This window comes from Aplidium turbinatum, chromosome 11, assembly GCF_918807975.1.
Source record: "Aplidium turbinatum chromosome 11, kaAplTurb1.1, whole genome shotgun sequence".
NCBI classification, from domain to species: domain Eukaryota; kingdom Metazoa; phylum Chordata; class Ascidiacea; order Aplousobranchia; family Polyclinidae; genus Aplidium; species Aplidium turbinatum.
The window spans coordinates 9910881-9927467 of NC_137482.1; the positions used below are offsets into that span (position 1 = coordinate 9910881).

At 37.9% G+C, this 16587-nt stretch overlaps 1 protein-coding gene across 1 annotated transcript in view; it reads right to left on the reverse strand.

Moving 5' to 3' along the window:
* The window catches only part of LOC145780182 (protocadherin Fat 1-like), a 59467-nt gene that overhangs the window by 23196 nt on the left and 19684 nt on the right, over nt 1-16587 (reverse strand). Inside the window, exons 5-12 of the mRNA XM_082591888.1 lie at nt 8714-8781; nt 4392-4549; nt 3983-4133; nt 3597-3849; nt 1559-1695; nt 1080-1296; nt 758-855; nt 258-465 (exon numbers count right to left, since the gene is read on the reverse strand). Of these exons, the coding sequence (XP_082448014.1) occupies nt 258-465; nt 758-855; nt 1080-1296; nt 1559-1695; nt 3597-3849; nt 3983-4133; nt 4392-4549; nt 8714-8781 (1290 nt within the window). The remainder of the gene's footprint in view (nt 1-257; nt 466-757; nt 856-1079; nt 1297-1558; nt 1696-3596; nt 3850-3982; nt 4134-4391; nt 4550-8713; nt 8782-16587) is intronic.

Genomic DNA, 16587 nt, shown 5'->3' on the forward strand with positions numbered 1-16587 from the left:
TACGGACAGCTCATTCACACAACACTGGACCAACGCATGAGTAATGCAAGAAAATCAATGTCAAGATTTCGGCTGTTCTTCTCTTTGTTTGATAACACTACCACAACAGCAACACGATCAATTCTAGTTTTCTTCAGCCAGAAATAAAACACGTCGCCACGCGACCACCCGTAAAATCTAAACTCCAAATTTCAGTGAAGAAAGGATTTAGAAGAGATCGAGCAGCAAGATTAACTGACTGTCGGATATTTACTGACCTGCAGAAATCGAATAGAAGACACGAGCATTCTCGCCCTGGTCCTGGTCGGTTGCTTGAACTCGAAGGACTACAGCACCCACGGAGTCGTCTGCTCCGACTTGTCCGTCTGCATGTCCTGACAATGCTTGTCCGTGGTACACTGGCGCTGTGAATCGAGGCGGGTGTTCGTTTCTGTCTGTCACCGTGATGATGACGCGACAGTAAGCCTGTAAAACCCGATGGATAAGATCAACAGTCTATGATAAGACAGATTATGAAGATATATCAGTTTTAGGAAATCGATGTTTGAAGGATTGCTTCATAATCGAATGCATTGAATCGATGTCATTAATCTTCAGAAATTTCTCATAAATCTGGTCATAGTTACAAGATGTTTCTTTCGTCGTTCATTTGCCGTGCTCACTGCAACTGCATTGGTATCTTTGAGGAACTACAAATTTCCAAATTCCGACCAATCGAAAAACACTAGCTTAAACACACATGTAAAAAGGTACTGACCTGCAGAGAACCTGGCACGCCTTGGTCGTCTACTTTTATGGTAAGAACATGCTCTTGCTGAATTTCTCGATCCAATTCTACAGTCGTGTATATGACTCCTGCAACACCATTACATCGATATCAATTATTGCATTTACTCAATCGGTTTTCAAGACAGATTACATAATCAATCTAAAATAACAATATGCACATTGCTTTCTGTGTTTTACTGTGCTTACTGTGAGTGGACTTTGTCAGATTGGAGAACATAGCCAACACAATACAAAAGTAGTTTGAGTAGTAAATAGGCGATGTGTTTAGCTGAAGTTATTATACTATATACCTCCAGGTGTGATTCGAAACTTGGTTTCACTAGATGGGTCCACTGAATCACGAATGCTGTACATCAGATCTCTGTTTCTGGGCGTTTTATCTCTGTCAGTGGCGCTAACCTTAAGCACGCGTGTGTTCGGAGCGGAATTTTCGTCAACTGCAGCCTGGAAAACCTCTTCGGTGAAAACGGGTCGGTGATCGTTAACATCCCCGATGTTAATCAGCACCTGGAAGTAAAAACGTTGATTGGATGATAAGCTTTGAGCTCTGGATTGTGAGCAGTTACAGTAATAACTTGGCACCCTACGACAGATCAAATAACTTCGCAGCTTTGAATTAATGAAAATTTTGAATTAATTTTTGGAAACTTCCTGCGGTCTGCATTTCACAGAATATCCAACAGCTACAGCCTTGGTTTTGGATTCTCAGTTTAAAATAAAAAACATGGCAAAGATGTCGTTTTTCACTTGGCATGGCTTTGCTTTTCACCTGCTTGGGAGTGGTATTAATCCCATCAGTAGCTTCGATAGTCAAGTTGTATAAACTCTTCTTTTCTGCGTCTGGTTCACCAGTGATAAAGAGGGAACCATCAGATTGGATGTGGAACATGTTCTCATTGTCTCCATCTGAAAAAGTAATGTCTTGTAATTCAGTAACTTCTAACTATAGCTTGTTTCATTGTGAATAAGTTTTGACGCCTTCATATACTTATAACCAACGTTATGGTCATAGCCATAGCATAGCCGCCATATTAATCTTAATTTATTTGAAAAGCCAATGCGACAACCCTCGGTAATCTTAGTAGTGGGACCTTCAGCGATCAGACAAGCAGGTAAGGATGCAAAAGTTGCCTTTTTACATCATAATATTTATTGGATGGGCCATAGCCTACGATTGGATGAGCCATGCCGGCAGGCCACGGATGGGCTTGATATAATGACAGCAAGAAGGGAAAATATTTACTGGGATATTATGCTCAAAAGCAAGCAATAAAACATTTTTACAGTGTCTTACTATGTAAAAATAATGTCAAGGATGTAAAAAGAACTGAGCCAAACCAACTCGCCGTCTGTTCTTACACAAAAAGTTAAGCAAAAACCATTAAAAAGAAATAATATCCTATGTACTCATATTTTCCCTTGTGGGAACAAGTAACTCAGGGCCAACTGATGCTAAGGTTAGTTTTACATTGATTCAACGTTGGTAACCGTATGGTTGATCGGAGAAAATTACGGAATACATATTGCCACAAACATGCCGTAGTGGCGCAGTGCAGCGACGTATCAATCATCATTGTAGAAATATAAACAGCTAAAACTTTAAATCCAAAACCATCATCGCCAACTAAGCCAAAGATCTGCATTGTGCAATTTAGTTTTAGACGACGTGAAATGAAACTCTCCGTTGGGCTTGTGGGTAAATATTTATAGGTGATATACATACAAGCAACGTAACGTTTAGCTATGAGTACTCGCTTGGGATAGTGAGGCACGGCAACATAAGCATAACTTGTAGGCTGAGCACTTAAATTACATGTGTTCGCTCTTGTGTTCGTGATTTGATATGAAAATTAAGCAAAGAGGATATAGCGATAAATGGATTTGGTCAATAATCGAAAACACCTATAACGAGCTACAGCCCCCCAGGTCATGGCGAATTACATGATGCCGGGTGGTATATGATGAGGATGTCAATGGTATTTGAACTGTGAGCTCGTTTGCCATCGGTTTCCGCTTCATTTATAATTTGTTTCACCAATTTTATGACAACAGACACAAAATGGCTTCATAAATTGATTTTTCGCAAAAAAACAACCAAACATAATCCTTTCAAATAATAATTCATTTCAAATATTGTTTGATGGAGATATAAATTATACCCCAAAACCTGAAACATTAGCAAAGGTTGCAAGCAAATTCGAGTACACAAAATTGTAAAGGCTGTGATCGTTACTGACAATAGTCTCATTCATTAAATCTTATACAACGATGCAGGCCTAATCTTCCTTGGTAAGAAAAGCCAACAAAATGACGCTTCAAACAATGAAGACTATTGCGAAATTTACGTCACTGAATCATTCTTTGACGTCAGGTAAGAAATGCAATAATGCGTCGAGTTGTCGTTGTTTAGTAACTAAAGAAATTCACGATTTTGCAACAACACTCAAAAAATTACAAAGCCAGAGACAAGGTGATTCAAGCATGACATTTGAAAAAATCATGGACTTGTTAAAAATATCCAAACTCATAATTCACACTCACTTAATGCGGCTAAAATGATTAAAATTTACAATGAAAGACAAAAGTGATCGCCTTGAATAAAAACTGCAATGATATGTTGCTCAACAATTAAATGTAGAACTATACGGTAGGCCCGTTAAGCTGCGGTAAGACTAAAATTTTTGTGAACACATCGAGAGATTGTCGAGAAAGTTCACTCTAACATTTTTCATGAAACAGTCCAGCTTCAAGGTGACCTGTATCACTGCAATATAAAATTTACAACCAATGTATATACAGTAACTCACCGGCGATGCGATACCAGATTTGGACAGAATCAACGTCAGTTGCCGATACAATGAGAATAAATCTTCTTCCTGATTGTTGAGAAGAATCTTGTATGAACGCTCGGTCGACATGCTCGTAATACATTTCCGTTATATCGCCTTCAGTGTCAAATACCGGGGAGAACACAGACCTTTGAACGGGGGGACCCCATTCTATCTCCACTCGTTGAGGTTTTGAATGGCGTTGAGGATGGCCCACGTCAAATGCCTGAACCTAATAAAAAAGTTTAAAAAAATCTTATTTTGTCGCTCATTAAAAGTTTTTAATGGTTGTGCAAACAAAATGCACTTGTAACAGAGATTCATGTGCACAAAATACTTCATACTCAAAGTCCAACTATTGTTACCTTCAGTACGGTATGGGTCCCTTCTCGGAAAGCATGGTCGGTGGTAATTACTCCGGTTTTGTGTTTTATCGAAAATTTACGCGGGTTGTCCAAGATATAGTCGATGTCAGCATTTGTACCGTAGTCTTGATCCAAAGCCACAACTCGAGCTCTATAAATAAAGTTCCGAGATTCATGTCGCAACAACGCTTTGAACAATTTTAAGTGGATTAAATTCAATTGATTAGAGAAAAACGCCTGCGAGAATACATTCAAACAAGCCATGAAGTGGCTATAACGTTTTCGTGTACGGTTTCGCGGTGAGCATGTTCTTTTTAACCATAAATCCTTAGCAAAAAAAAAAACGAAAACACTCAGCAAATGTAGAAGTTCGATAAACTAATTGAGAATTCTAGAAACCACTTCTCACATTGGAATTGCGGTTCGAGAACGATTTCTTTTCGGCAGCAACAACTTTGTGTCTATTTCTGGCATGAACTTCGGAGAATTGTCATTTATATCCGTTATGTTAACCACCACTGTCGTTGATGATGAAAGTGGAGGGCTTCCAGCGTCCGAAATCGTAACCTAAGAAAATAAGTCCGATTATTTGAAAATGTACAAGTTTCAAGACGATAGTTTTACAAAATCTAGACAGTTCAATCGCGACCTTGCATTGTCAAAATGTGACAAAGCAGAGAGAAATCCACCATGCAGTGACAAGAGTGGAATTTAAAGCGCAACCGCCAATGAGTTGCTAAATTGAAGATCAGTAAGCTTTCTTGGAAAACGCCCAAAAACGCAACAAGGTCGACATGAAGTTACAACAATGTCTAATAACGTCCTTACTCCAAAATGATAATCACGTCATTCTGGAAAGAGAAGAGCGCTCGTGGAGAAGCATCTCAACGATTGCGAGCTTCGTTCGTAAACAAACCAGCCATGCATTTCAAGCAGTTGAACCCACAGGCACGTCGTCGGTCGTGGGTCAAGAGAAAATCCATTGACCCATGCCAGCCAATCGTAAAAAAAATAAGGATTACTCATGGTACATTTGCAACTGCTGTTGCTTAGGCGAATGCTAATGCCGCCCATGCCTCTAAACACAACCGATTCGTGCCGATTTTGCATCAAATGACATCGAACTAACGCTTCAAACTGTAGTCGAAACGTCGCTTTACACAACCGGAAAAGAAGGGATCATTTTAAAACTAAACATTTGTGTTTGATGTGGCAGCGAATTCACGCCAAGTTTTATCATGGGCTCAAGCCGGCGTCTGTTTTTCATAACTTTAATGAAACAAAAATTTGTTTGCCAGCAGTCAAGCAATCTGAGCTAAAATGCATTAACATTCCTTCATAAATAGCATGAGGAGGCGGACAAGTCGTTTTCATACCAAAAGTCGGCATCGAGTCTTGTTGAAACGCAATCACTGCGCAAATCAACGAAAAGGCAGAAGTTAAAAGTGAAACCAAAGTCATCATGCCTTATGTTGCAATAACAAAAATTGGCATTTTTTTGTTTTTACTTTGCTTTCACTAATTTAATAAAATGTATATATATATATGCCTGATGGAATGATCGCACTACCTTAGTTGAACCAAAGATTCCACTGTTTTAGAGTTACTTTAAATAACTACACGAGATATCTGCAGTATTCTACAGTACACTGTACAAATGATGTCAGTGTAATGTGGACTGGAGTGAAATACGACCAATTAAACAAAACAGAACACAACTTTGCATGGAAATTTTCGTCCATGTTTGGAAGAGTCTACTTGCGCAAGATTGCCACAACCCCGCTGGTGGTGAATGGTAATTCAAGATAACACAGCAGCGAACAAGTTTGTTATCGCAGCAAAACAACATGTCGGAGAGTAACACCAAATCGTCTGCCAGCAGCTTTTGCGACAGATTTTACGTTCTATCCGTTGAAATTATGTAGCCTGAGAATTTTTCTTTGTCACTATTGCTCGTTGCTCAAAGAGCAGCAAAATGAAATAGTGCGAGTTACATTTAAATAGAGGTTACCCTAAAAATAGAAAACAATACGATCAGGGGTTTGCTGTCAGAAGTTGTCAGAAGCTTTAAGAGGCTTGCACAATACAATGATCTTTCAACAGGAATAGAGATATGGCATGAATATTTGTTGAATTTACCACACACGGTCTAAAAAGGCATATCGAAGCCTTCCAAACGTTACAATGGCAAAACAAAATCCATTAGCATTATCCCGTCGTGGTCGATGGAAAAGAAAAAAAACTTAAGAATGTGGTACATAGATGCGGAAATGTCATGCAAAAAAAACTGTGTGATTCCTCTAAGTTATTGTGTTTTTGAATGGCGTCGTTTCACAGTTGCGTAACTTAGAGAAGGTTCAGTTGACCCCAAAACTCTTTTGAATCGACCGCCAGTCCGACGCGTTTCAAAACCGTGTAGAATGAATTTGCTGTGTGGTTTTGTGGCTGACATTCGACCATAAGGTAGAAAAGCCTCTCTGTGTGTGTGAACACAACGCTCATCATTAGATGGACGTTGCTCAGAGTATTCTTTTAATCAGAAATCGAAGATGGGATAAACAAGAGGCTTTCAACGGCGATGTAAGGTATTTCTGTGAAAAAGACAACACAGATCACTGGTGTGGCACCTGAAGTTCTTCGTACAAATAATGATAATATTACAAAAGCGAGCCTAAGTCAACAGAAGTACTTGACCTTGTTTACGTCAATGGTTCTGTTCGAATGTTCTCATGCGGAACTTCTTAAAATGCGATTACACGCTGCCTTCAATCAGGGGTGAGAAAACCTTTGATTAAAAACTGATATCACTGAAGCGAAATCAAAGTGTATGAAATGAGCGGGATCTGAGAATCGAATATCAAACTAAGATACGGGAGTATTGGATTTAAAGGAAAAGTTGGCTTTTTATGTAGTGTTGGATTTCACATAGCCGCTGATCAATTGTTAGGTTCAGTTCAGTGCAATCAAAAGAACGCCATAACTTAAAAGAAAACATCTGCTCGCTGATAAATTATAACTAAAATTTGCGGTAGTTAGACGAATCAGATTCAGAGTGACGCTTGAAAGAGCGAAATTACAAAACGTGAAGAAAAATAATGGAATTGTCACATTCGGAAAACAACTTGTACACCCGTGCAAACACATGATATCCTTATCACATTACATGAGCAAGGAAACTTTGAATCGCTTTTCTCATCCTTAAAAAAACGTTGAATTATAAAAAAAAATTGTAGGCTTGCTGTACTTTGGTCAGATCAAGCGGTTTTCAGGTGCTAAAACGCCGGGCTAAAAATTCAGACAAAAGATGGTGAGAAATGTAGCAGATCTCCAATCATGAAAGGTATGCCTGCTATAATTGTATCTTTGTGACAAAGAATAGGTTAATAAGAACATAGGCAAAAATATAATTTGGCGGAACTGAACGCATTTCACAAATTGTAAGTACATAATCACAAACCACTGTCGGAGTTTATCGCTTTCCAATAGCTGGCGTAAAGTAAACGTTAAAGCCCACACGTGCTACAATGATAAAAAATGGCGGATATTTTGTCCTGGGTCACGTGGTCTTACATCTACCTGAACAGAACAAAGACTTTTGGAGCCCGCCGAGCTCTCATTACCTGGGTTGGTAAAAAGGGTAGCATCTCATTAGAAGTAAGCGATGCTGTGTCATTTGTAGAAAGCCTACAATCATGCTATTCTAATTTCAGCTGCATACCAATTTGGTGGGGAAGATTTAGGCAGCGTTGCCAGCACACAAAGAGGAGACGTTCAAAAAGCCCAAAAACTACATTATTGCAATGTGCTTGGTAATAACTTCCACAATACAATGTCAATTTTATCAAACTGGATTCAGATAGAGTAACGAACCGTGGCATCAAAGTTCCTTCTTAAAACTGGTATGCAGTTAATATCGCTTTAGAAAACGATTCAAACCAACGACCTTCAAACTCTTTGTAATTGCATTCACATTACTGAAAGATTGTCAACAGCAACGAAAGAAAATGTTTCATGCGCTAATAAACATGAAACCGCACGTTGCACATCTTCTTAACGTCGTCCAAAATTGAATTAAGAAGTAGGCTACAATTTCGTTTAAGCTCAACGATTTAAAGGCAGAAAAACCGAATGCTGACAGGCTGCGGAGAGGGTGTCCGCCCTCAAATGAGTGACGGCATCACTTGTGAAACAAATCTGTATCGTTCAATCAGGAGGCCACAACTTATACAGGCAGTATCATATTGGACAATAATCACAGTGCTTGGTTAAAAGAAACATAGCTAACTTTTAACATGACGCACACATCAAGCAGTTAAAGTTTACGAGTGAAAAACCACTTAACTGAAACTTCATATTGTGACACATCCCATACGATTGACCGTTTTAATTGACTTCTAATTTGATTTGTAGTTTAGCTCGTGTCACACATATAACTAACAGCGAAAATATGAGCAAAAACATTACTCAAAAATGCTCTTCAAGAGATTTTGCATAAACTCAGCTGTCTTAAGGACATTGTTAAAAAATCTTATAAGACCAACATGACTTCATTGCAAAGTACCGCATCAGTTTCGTTATGGCTGAGCTGGAAAATACGTGTGAATAGCAGAAATTGTTGAAAGATTTAATGACGAATATTTTTTGAAGAATGTATCTCAATATTTAGTACATCGTCAAAGCTAATCAAATGAATAAACAAAATGTTAGATCTGGCACTTGCACAAAACTCACATCGAATGTCAGTTGTGTCGCGTTGGCAGACTCCCGATCCAAACGTCGCTTGCTTGTTCGTATGGCGCCTGCAATAAAAGACCAAATTGTAACAAAGGACACGGTGGTAAAAGATTCCTTTGCGAACAGCATATGGGAGTAAATGTGAAGCAATCTGCTGTGACTAGCGAGCCGTGTTTGGAGGACGATCGTTGTTCAGTTTCGCGAATACATCTGTACGTTCGCGACATTTGTGTTATATTCGTCTAAAATCCTATCTTTCAACAAACAACAAGTCAACATTTTTCGAATGTAGACATACGTTTGAAGATCACACGCCTGTAGAAGACGATTTCAAAGTGATGCGGAAAAAACTCCCAGATCTTTTGGCATGTTGATAGATAAATCAACTAAAGCGTAAAAAACATATTTATAGTATCGATATTACAAAAAAAAAATCAATCTTTCGGTTCAACGCTATTCTGGAGTAGGTGCAAAGCAAAATGAATGACACAAATGTTTTGGTTTGGCTAAAGTGGTTGAGCTCTTCAAAACACTGGGTTTGCCACAACGGTGTCGTTTCACACGTATAAGAGTATACCAATTTATAATCACCACCTGTATGGAAAAAACTTCAAAAAAACAAAAAAGTTTATCCTGCTGATAACGAACTGTTTGCCGTTCTGCTTCATGCGAACGATAGCGTGGTAAAAAATAAACGTTTGCAATTCATTCTGAAAACAAATGGTGCTTAAATTTTTGACAAAGTCTTTTTTAACATGCAGTGTAGCCTACTTGCACATGCTGATGTAGTTTATTTGATTTTTTTATTGCAATCTACCATAAAATTTGAAACATTTCAATCTTTGCATTCTGCGAATTTTTCAGATTTATAAAAAGATTTCCGCAGGCTTGACATATCTTACTTTAATTGAAACAGCTTCATATCTGGAATATTTCAAATAAAGTTGTCATAATGATACGTGACTGAAGCCTTATCTCGACCAATTCACCTCAAGCATTCAAATGTCCACAGGATGAGGTCAAAAATCAAAACCTTATGCAGGAATAAATCCCCAGCCATCGAAAAGCACAACTCGCGCATTTGAAAGTTTGCCTTCAACACCTGTATCCCAAACCATTCTGTAAATCAATGGTAAACAGCAGGAAATTGTAAACTTTTTCTTTTGTAGTCGACGCAAAAAGACGTCAAAACATTGCAAGGAGATTTGACACATCTCATCCAACATTCCATCACATAGCGGTTCCGTGTTGAACAAAGCAGTAAATTTGCTCATTTGACCACAAGCGTAACGCGCGGAAGCCGATTACAAGATCAAAAGCAAAAACCAAGTATCATGTTTGTTTTGTTTACCTGCAGGCAAGAAACCAGACATTTTGCCACTAACTGGAAAATCATAGCGTCGATGGATAAGCCCGCTTTGTTAAATTCACAATGAACATAAAAATAATAAAACTTCATAACATCAGCAATTGGCTGTTGAAGACGATTTCCCACAACATGAATAGACCGCCTTACAATTCATCATGAGCCGAAGTCTGATTGAGCACTGAACCAGAAATGTGGACAAACAGTGAACAGTGCGTGTTTCATTAAAGTTAGTTAGTATTTTATGTCTAACTCAGATTGTTTTCAATTTTGTGATATAATGTCTTTTCTATGTCTGCCCTGCTGAGCACCGTAAAGTCTGGTTGGACTTCGTGGCGACGCTAAGAAAAACCAAAGTCGTAAAGACAAAACAAGCACAAGAAAGTTCAACAACGCGCTTGGTAAGCATCTTCTTTTTCCATTCAATCAAACTTTACACGCTTGTGCATTTCTGGAAAGATATAATAGCGAGACCATTCGTTTGGTAAAACATGTGGTTTCAAATGTTCCAATCTGATATCAGTATGAAACCGTTTGTTGAAGTTCCTTCTATCACAACGATAGCCGCATTCACACGCTGGGAAGACACAGGCAGACTTCATTAATAGCGTTGCTTATCTGCCGGTGATATTCATCTATCAAAACAGCGCATTCAAACGTCAAAATCGATCAAGCGTGCGCCGGAATAAATCGTTCATCTGATAAGCCCATATTCCGAAAAGTCTTCAACAAAACAAATGTTTATTGAGACAAGCAGTGTGCGCGGCATGTGGTGGTTGATAAAAGTGACAAGAAACAGTTTGTGCTCAAAAATGAAATCTGTTCAACTCTGAATTTGTTCAATGCAGCAATTGTCACAAAAAAACAAACTACAGTATTAGTTCTTGGACATGAATTTTGGTTATAACTTTTAAAAGGCAGCTTGGTCATGAGCTTATGCCATAGTTCATGAGTTGTGTATTGAAAATGATACTTTAGGCTCATGTGACATAAATAAAAACAACTATTTGATATCAAACATAGATCTATTCTCCCTTTCACATAAGAATATAACATACATGTATAATTTACAGTAAATACAGTGCTGTCAGCAGCATAGTGTAATGCTATAAGTATCAGAAGAAAGGGCGCAGGGTTAAGACGTATCATGAAAGGAGAAACAATATTGGGGATATATCATTGACAACACAAGCGGGCGGCCCCGTACATGATTCGGTTTATGAAATATAAGTGAATGGGCGTGGATGACTCAACCAAACAATGAAGTGTTTCCACACATTTGAAAGAATCGTCAGTGTCATCCCAGTGTATTCAATCATTGCTACAATAATACATGTGTAAAAGTGAACCTATGGCCAAAGAAGGCCGGTAGCATGTCGCTAAAGTGGCTTGTTTTTTTGACGTTCGCTGATGTTGAAGTATAGGAAATGATTGGGAAATGAAATATGGGAAACTACAATGTCCAACTTCGTTGTCAGCACCTGGCTTTGTATCAAAAAGATACTGTGTTGTGAGTTATTTTATATAAAGTTTCGATTTTATGCAACTGAGCTATTTGTTTACCATACAATTCGTAAAATTTTATTGTTCCCGAGGGTTTTCTGTATCAACAACACATCGAATGCTATCCGCCATGTTGCCATATCGTGAGCAATGGATCAAAATGGAACAGCACCAATCGACAACCAGTTGTGGATTGCATCATTCGCAAAAGTTAATAAAGATGACGTTTCGATACAAATTTAACCTGTATTACCATCAAATTGTTTAAGCAACATTAAAACGGATTTACAAACTCCGTATGGAGCACATGTTGAACCACAACAGATTGTGATAACTTATCCACAGATCGGCAATTGTGATAAATTACTTAAAACACCGGTTTTCTGTTTAGGTTTTTCAAAGTTTTGAACATGAACTTTTGCACAAAAGGATCATTGAAGATATAAAAGATAAAGGTCTCGAAAACCCATACGTCGAGCGTGCAATAACTGCATTGAGCGATCAAGTGATATAATATGAGGCAATCATTTTCGGTTATTGGGAGCACACGTCTTGCAACACAATGAGCCAATAAAATATTTATTTCTTACAGGAACAGCAACTGGTAAGAAACGTTAACGAGGCATTCGAAGGTAATTCAACAGTTACTTATCAAGATCAAGCTAATAATAATCTACGCTTCGAGGCGTTTCAAAGGTCTGCAAAGTTAAGTTAATTTAATTATGACGTCAATATGCTAATCAGTTCAGGGGACCAATTGGATACCGGCAATCAATCGTACTTAGATTGTGGCGAAATCACCTTCTCAATGATCACTGGAAGCTTCAGAAGTTTTTTCCCATATAAACAAAATGAAGTTAACCAGCAAAAGCTGCCCCTCTTTTAATGCCATGAAAATATTAGCAAGTTTTGTTAACTGGAAATTGGATAATTGCAAAGAAAACAACTTCAGATATGGTCAAGACAGAAATATTTTGCAAGACAAGAAAAAGAATGATAAGCAAAAGAACATTTGACGAAGATGAACTGCTGTAAATAATTTTGCTAATTGGGTAACAAAAAGTGGTGTTAAGGCTTAACATTGTAAGGTACTCTTTCCGATTTCAATTACTCATTCTATCTCACCTTGAATATGATTAATTGTGCTTTATTGCGACACCTGTTTGCGTGTAACTATCAGTATTTAGCAGCAATAAGATTAGGCGGAAGCGTTTAGTTTCTAAAAAAAAAGCTTGTTACAGTTTTCTCTAAGTGCAATTTACACACAAACTTTTGTAAATGATCTATTTAAACCTGGAGAATCTTAACAGGTAAATGGTTAGTTTATGGCAAAAATAAACAACACTGTTGTGAGATGGGTTGCTGTTGATTCGTATTGTTCTGCAACGGCAATCCTCAATAGGTGGTCCTGTCAAGGTCGTCCATTATAACTTTTCATGTTTCAAAAAGCACAACGTGTCTTTACGTCTTTTAAACGTCTCCGACACTCGTTTTAAAATTGATACTCCACGCAAAGCAGTCTGGGAAGTCAGGCGTCCATTCTGACTAGAACGTGAAATGGAAGAAATGGGTCGTTCCCTTCGCAATCACATCCAGCATTCAATCAAAATAATTCATTTTCTCCGACCAAAGATAAACAAATACCGCAACTTTGAATGGAGATGTAAACACTTGAAGGATTAGGAAATGTAATTTTGTAAAGTGCATGGGAGTTTGCTGAAATACGCGTTAGAGCAATCGATTGCGAATGAAATAATCTTTAATATGCTCCTAATGCATCACATTCTGTCAAATCCATCAACGTTCATCGGAAAATGTATTGCAACAAAAACTGTTTGAAAGATTAGTGTTTAACTTTATGTTGACAAGAAAAATCAAAAATAGAAAACATTTGACAAAGGAAAATCCTTAATGTTTTATTATATGAAAAAAGCACCAACTGCAATGTGCCTGCAACTGCATTACGATATACCAGCACGCAAATAATTTTATAAGGTTTAAAATTGATAAGGTTAAAAACTTCAAAATGATAAACAGCTGTTTGGATTTGGAGGTTTATGTCTTTAGGTTGCACAGCCTCAAACACTGGTTCTTTTAACGTATGAGGTAGTAGCAGTGACGTTACTTATAAGAAACAAGTTATTGTTCAGTTGAGAAGTAACAAAAGTGATTTTAAAGCCATCACTGATTTTATGGTTTGTTTTCAGCGCTTTTGCTAATGTTTTTCATTGGTGATGAAAAGTAATTTCTACTTGAGCAACCTTGTAGAAATGGTATGAAGATAACAAGTAGCAAATTGCTTGACATTTGCAAACTAAACAAACAACACAATCTCTGCTGCAAATGAAGAGAGCATTTCGATTGCACTGTCATTAAGATGGCAATTTTCTTCAATTTGAAACTATGTTTTCCATTTGAAAACTTCGAGTTGATTAAGCCTGAAAAGGCAATTCGTCAAGTTATTTGCTTGATTGTGCAAACAACTGCTAAGTCTCGTCGCATTCCTCACAAGCACTCCAACCTTTTTTTTAGGAAATTAAACGACTCGTTCCACTCTGGTGGGTAGTTACGCTTTGATTTCGCAGATCGAGGGAAGAAGGAGAGACCACAGTCGGTTGGAGGAAAACAGTTCAATTTGCTAATTGTGTACTCTCTGTCCCACTCACCAATGAGTCATCCTGAGGCCTCAGTGCTTAGATAATCCGGTTGCTTGAGCATTGTGTTTGTCGTTTTTTTTTTTGGAGTGATCAAAACAAGCGATTTAAGCCAAGACAAAATCTGACAAAACTGAAACCGCAAAGCCAACGTCACGCCGCTGATTAACTAGTTTTGATCCAAACAAATGCAAACCGATAATGATGATAGACTAAAAAGCATTGGAAGAAAGATCATTGCCTATTTTTAACAAATTAGATCATCGCTTGTTGCGCGTTCGGCTGTCCACCGGTAAGTTTGTTTAGCATTTTGCAGTCTGACACTAATTCCAGGTAAAAGCGTTGCATTGATAAAACAAAAGTAATTTTGATGTTCAAAAACGTTGCATTTTTAACTGTACTTGGACAGGCAATGCTAAACAAAGGATAATGGCGGAACTGATTGTCAAAGAACGGTGAATGATAAATATCTATTGCCAGTCTGACAATATCTGATATAATTAATGTAAATAGAGAAACTCGTAAAGTTGGGCTTCTATTCCGTCATGACCGTGTACGACATGTGTTTGTGCGAGCGGAAAGCAATGAAGGGTAATGGACGGAAAAAGAGTAATGTTTAGATGAGTGCCTTATTAATGGAAAAGTATTGAGGTACTTTACTTTCAACAATAAATCTTCAATCTAGTAGCTAGAAGTAATTTCTTCTTAACAAGCAGCTGGAGGTAAAGATTTGTTCACAATGTAGTTACAAAATTGATAGCTCAGATAACAATAGCAAATCAAAAACGCGTTGTAAAAAAAAAAACAACTTCTGTGTGATACAGTGCAACCAAAACGATTGAAGTGAAATTGGCCTATGAGTCACCACGAGCAAGCATTGTCTCTCAGCTTCATCGAGTCTGGCCACAGTGACTGACTGCTATTGAATGGCCGGTTTGTAAAACGCTGAATAGAGAAAATTTCACCTGCCCCTACAAAACACTGGCGAGAGTGCAGACAAGCTCTGGTAACACACAATACCCAAGCTAACCGTCTTCGAAGATTTCTCTTCCATGGGTTCCGGCGGCGCCTTGGAAAGCAACTCATTGTTTGGAAAATAGCCGCGCGCTTACGACACTTAAGTCAATAAAATTGTGGTATACAAAATTTCCCTTTTCAATCACCGATTAGGCATTCATGTATTTATGAAATCGCCAAAAACAAATTTTGAAAAGTCGTCAGACATTTTTACAGAAAGAAACCGCGTTGCACGTAACATAACGACGCTAAAACTTGCGATTTTAAATTTTCTCCAAACAAAAACGTACAACACATTGTCGCACTATTTGTTGTCTCAACTGGAAAATTAAGTCATTATGTAACAAATCCAGCCAGCAAATTGTACGAAGAATCTACATAGAAAGGATTAATTTGCTGACTGAGAAAGACACTCTTTGTTTACATTCCAATTAATCTAAAAAATACATGCTAAAATATTAGTTTGCTCTCGCAATGCAATGGTCAACTAAACAGCGAACGACTGCGCATGGTGAAGAAGAATCATTGGCAAAACTATGAAGCTGGGAAAAAAACAGCGCTGGGAACAACTACGGAAACAAGTTGCCACAAACATAAAAATTTACCTAACTAGGTATGTTACTCCTTACAACAGTAATAAAAAAAACAGCCTTATTGCAAGGTAAATAAACTTTCACCAAAAAAAAACTCTTTTGGATGCATGTTGAAGGTTATAGCCAAGCTTGGCTCACTACTTTACAATTTAAATCACTGCATTGGCTTTGTGCAACTCTATATTATCTTCACTATGGTAATGAAAAATAGTAAGGTTGGTAATGAGATGGCTCATGTCAAGAACACAGTCACACCGCTTAGTGCAAAAGATTAAGAAAATGTGATGAACCGAATAAGTATTGTGAAAACACATTTCATTCATTCATTTCATTCGTTTGAGATAGCCATCGTGTTAACAACACTCAAGGCATTAGCGACTTTGCAAGATTTTGGTGTAGCTTTTTGCGAAAGTGACTTCTGGACGAGCAAGCTGTCTGCTGTATCAGCCATAGCCGCACGACTCTGGTAATGTTCATTTGAAGGAGGATATATTTTAATATACGATGTGAATTGTAAAGGCAAACCAACGTACTTTTAATTGGAAAAAAACATCTTGAAGTAACAAATCGTAAGTTTCAACCATGGTTTCAACCTTCTCAACCAAGATCTTCCAGTGCACACATATCGCGTCCAGGACAACACACATATAAGTTTCAATATCTGCACTGCGGCAGGAAAAGGCAGGCGTGGGCGTAAGACCACATTAACCATAACGACTTTGCATTAATAGACGAAAA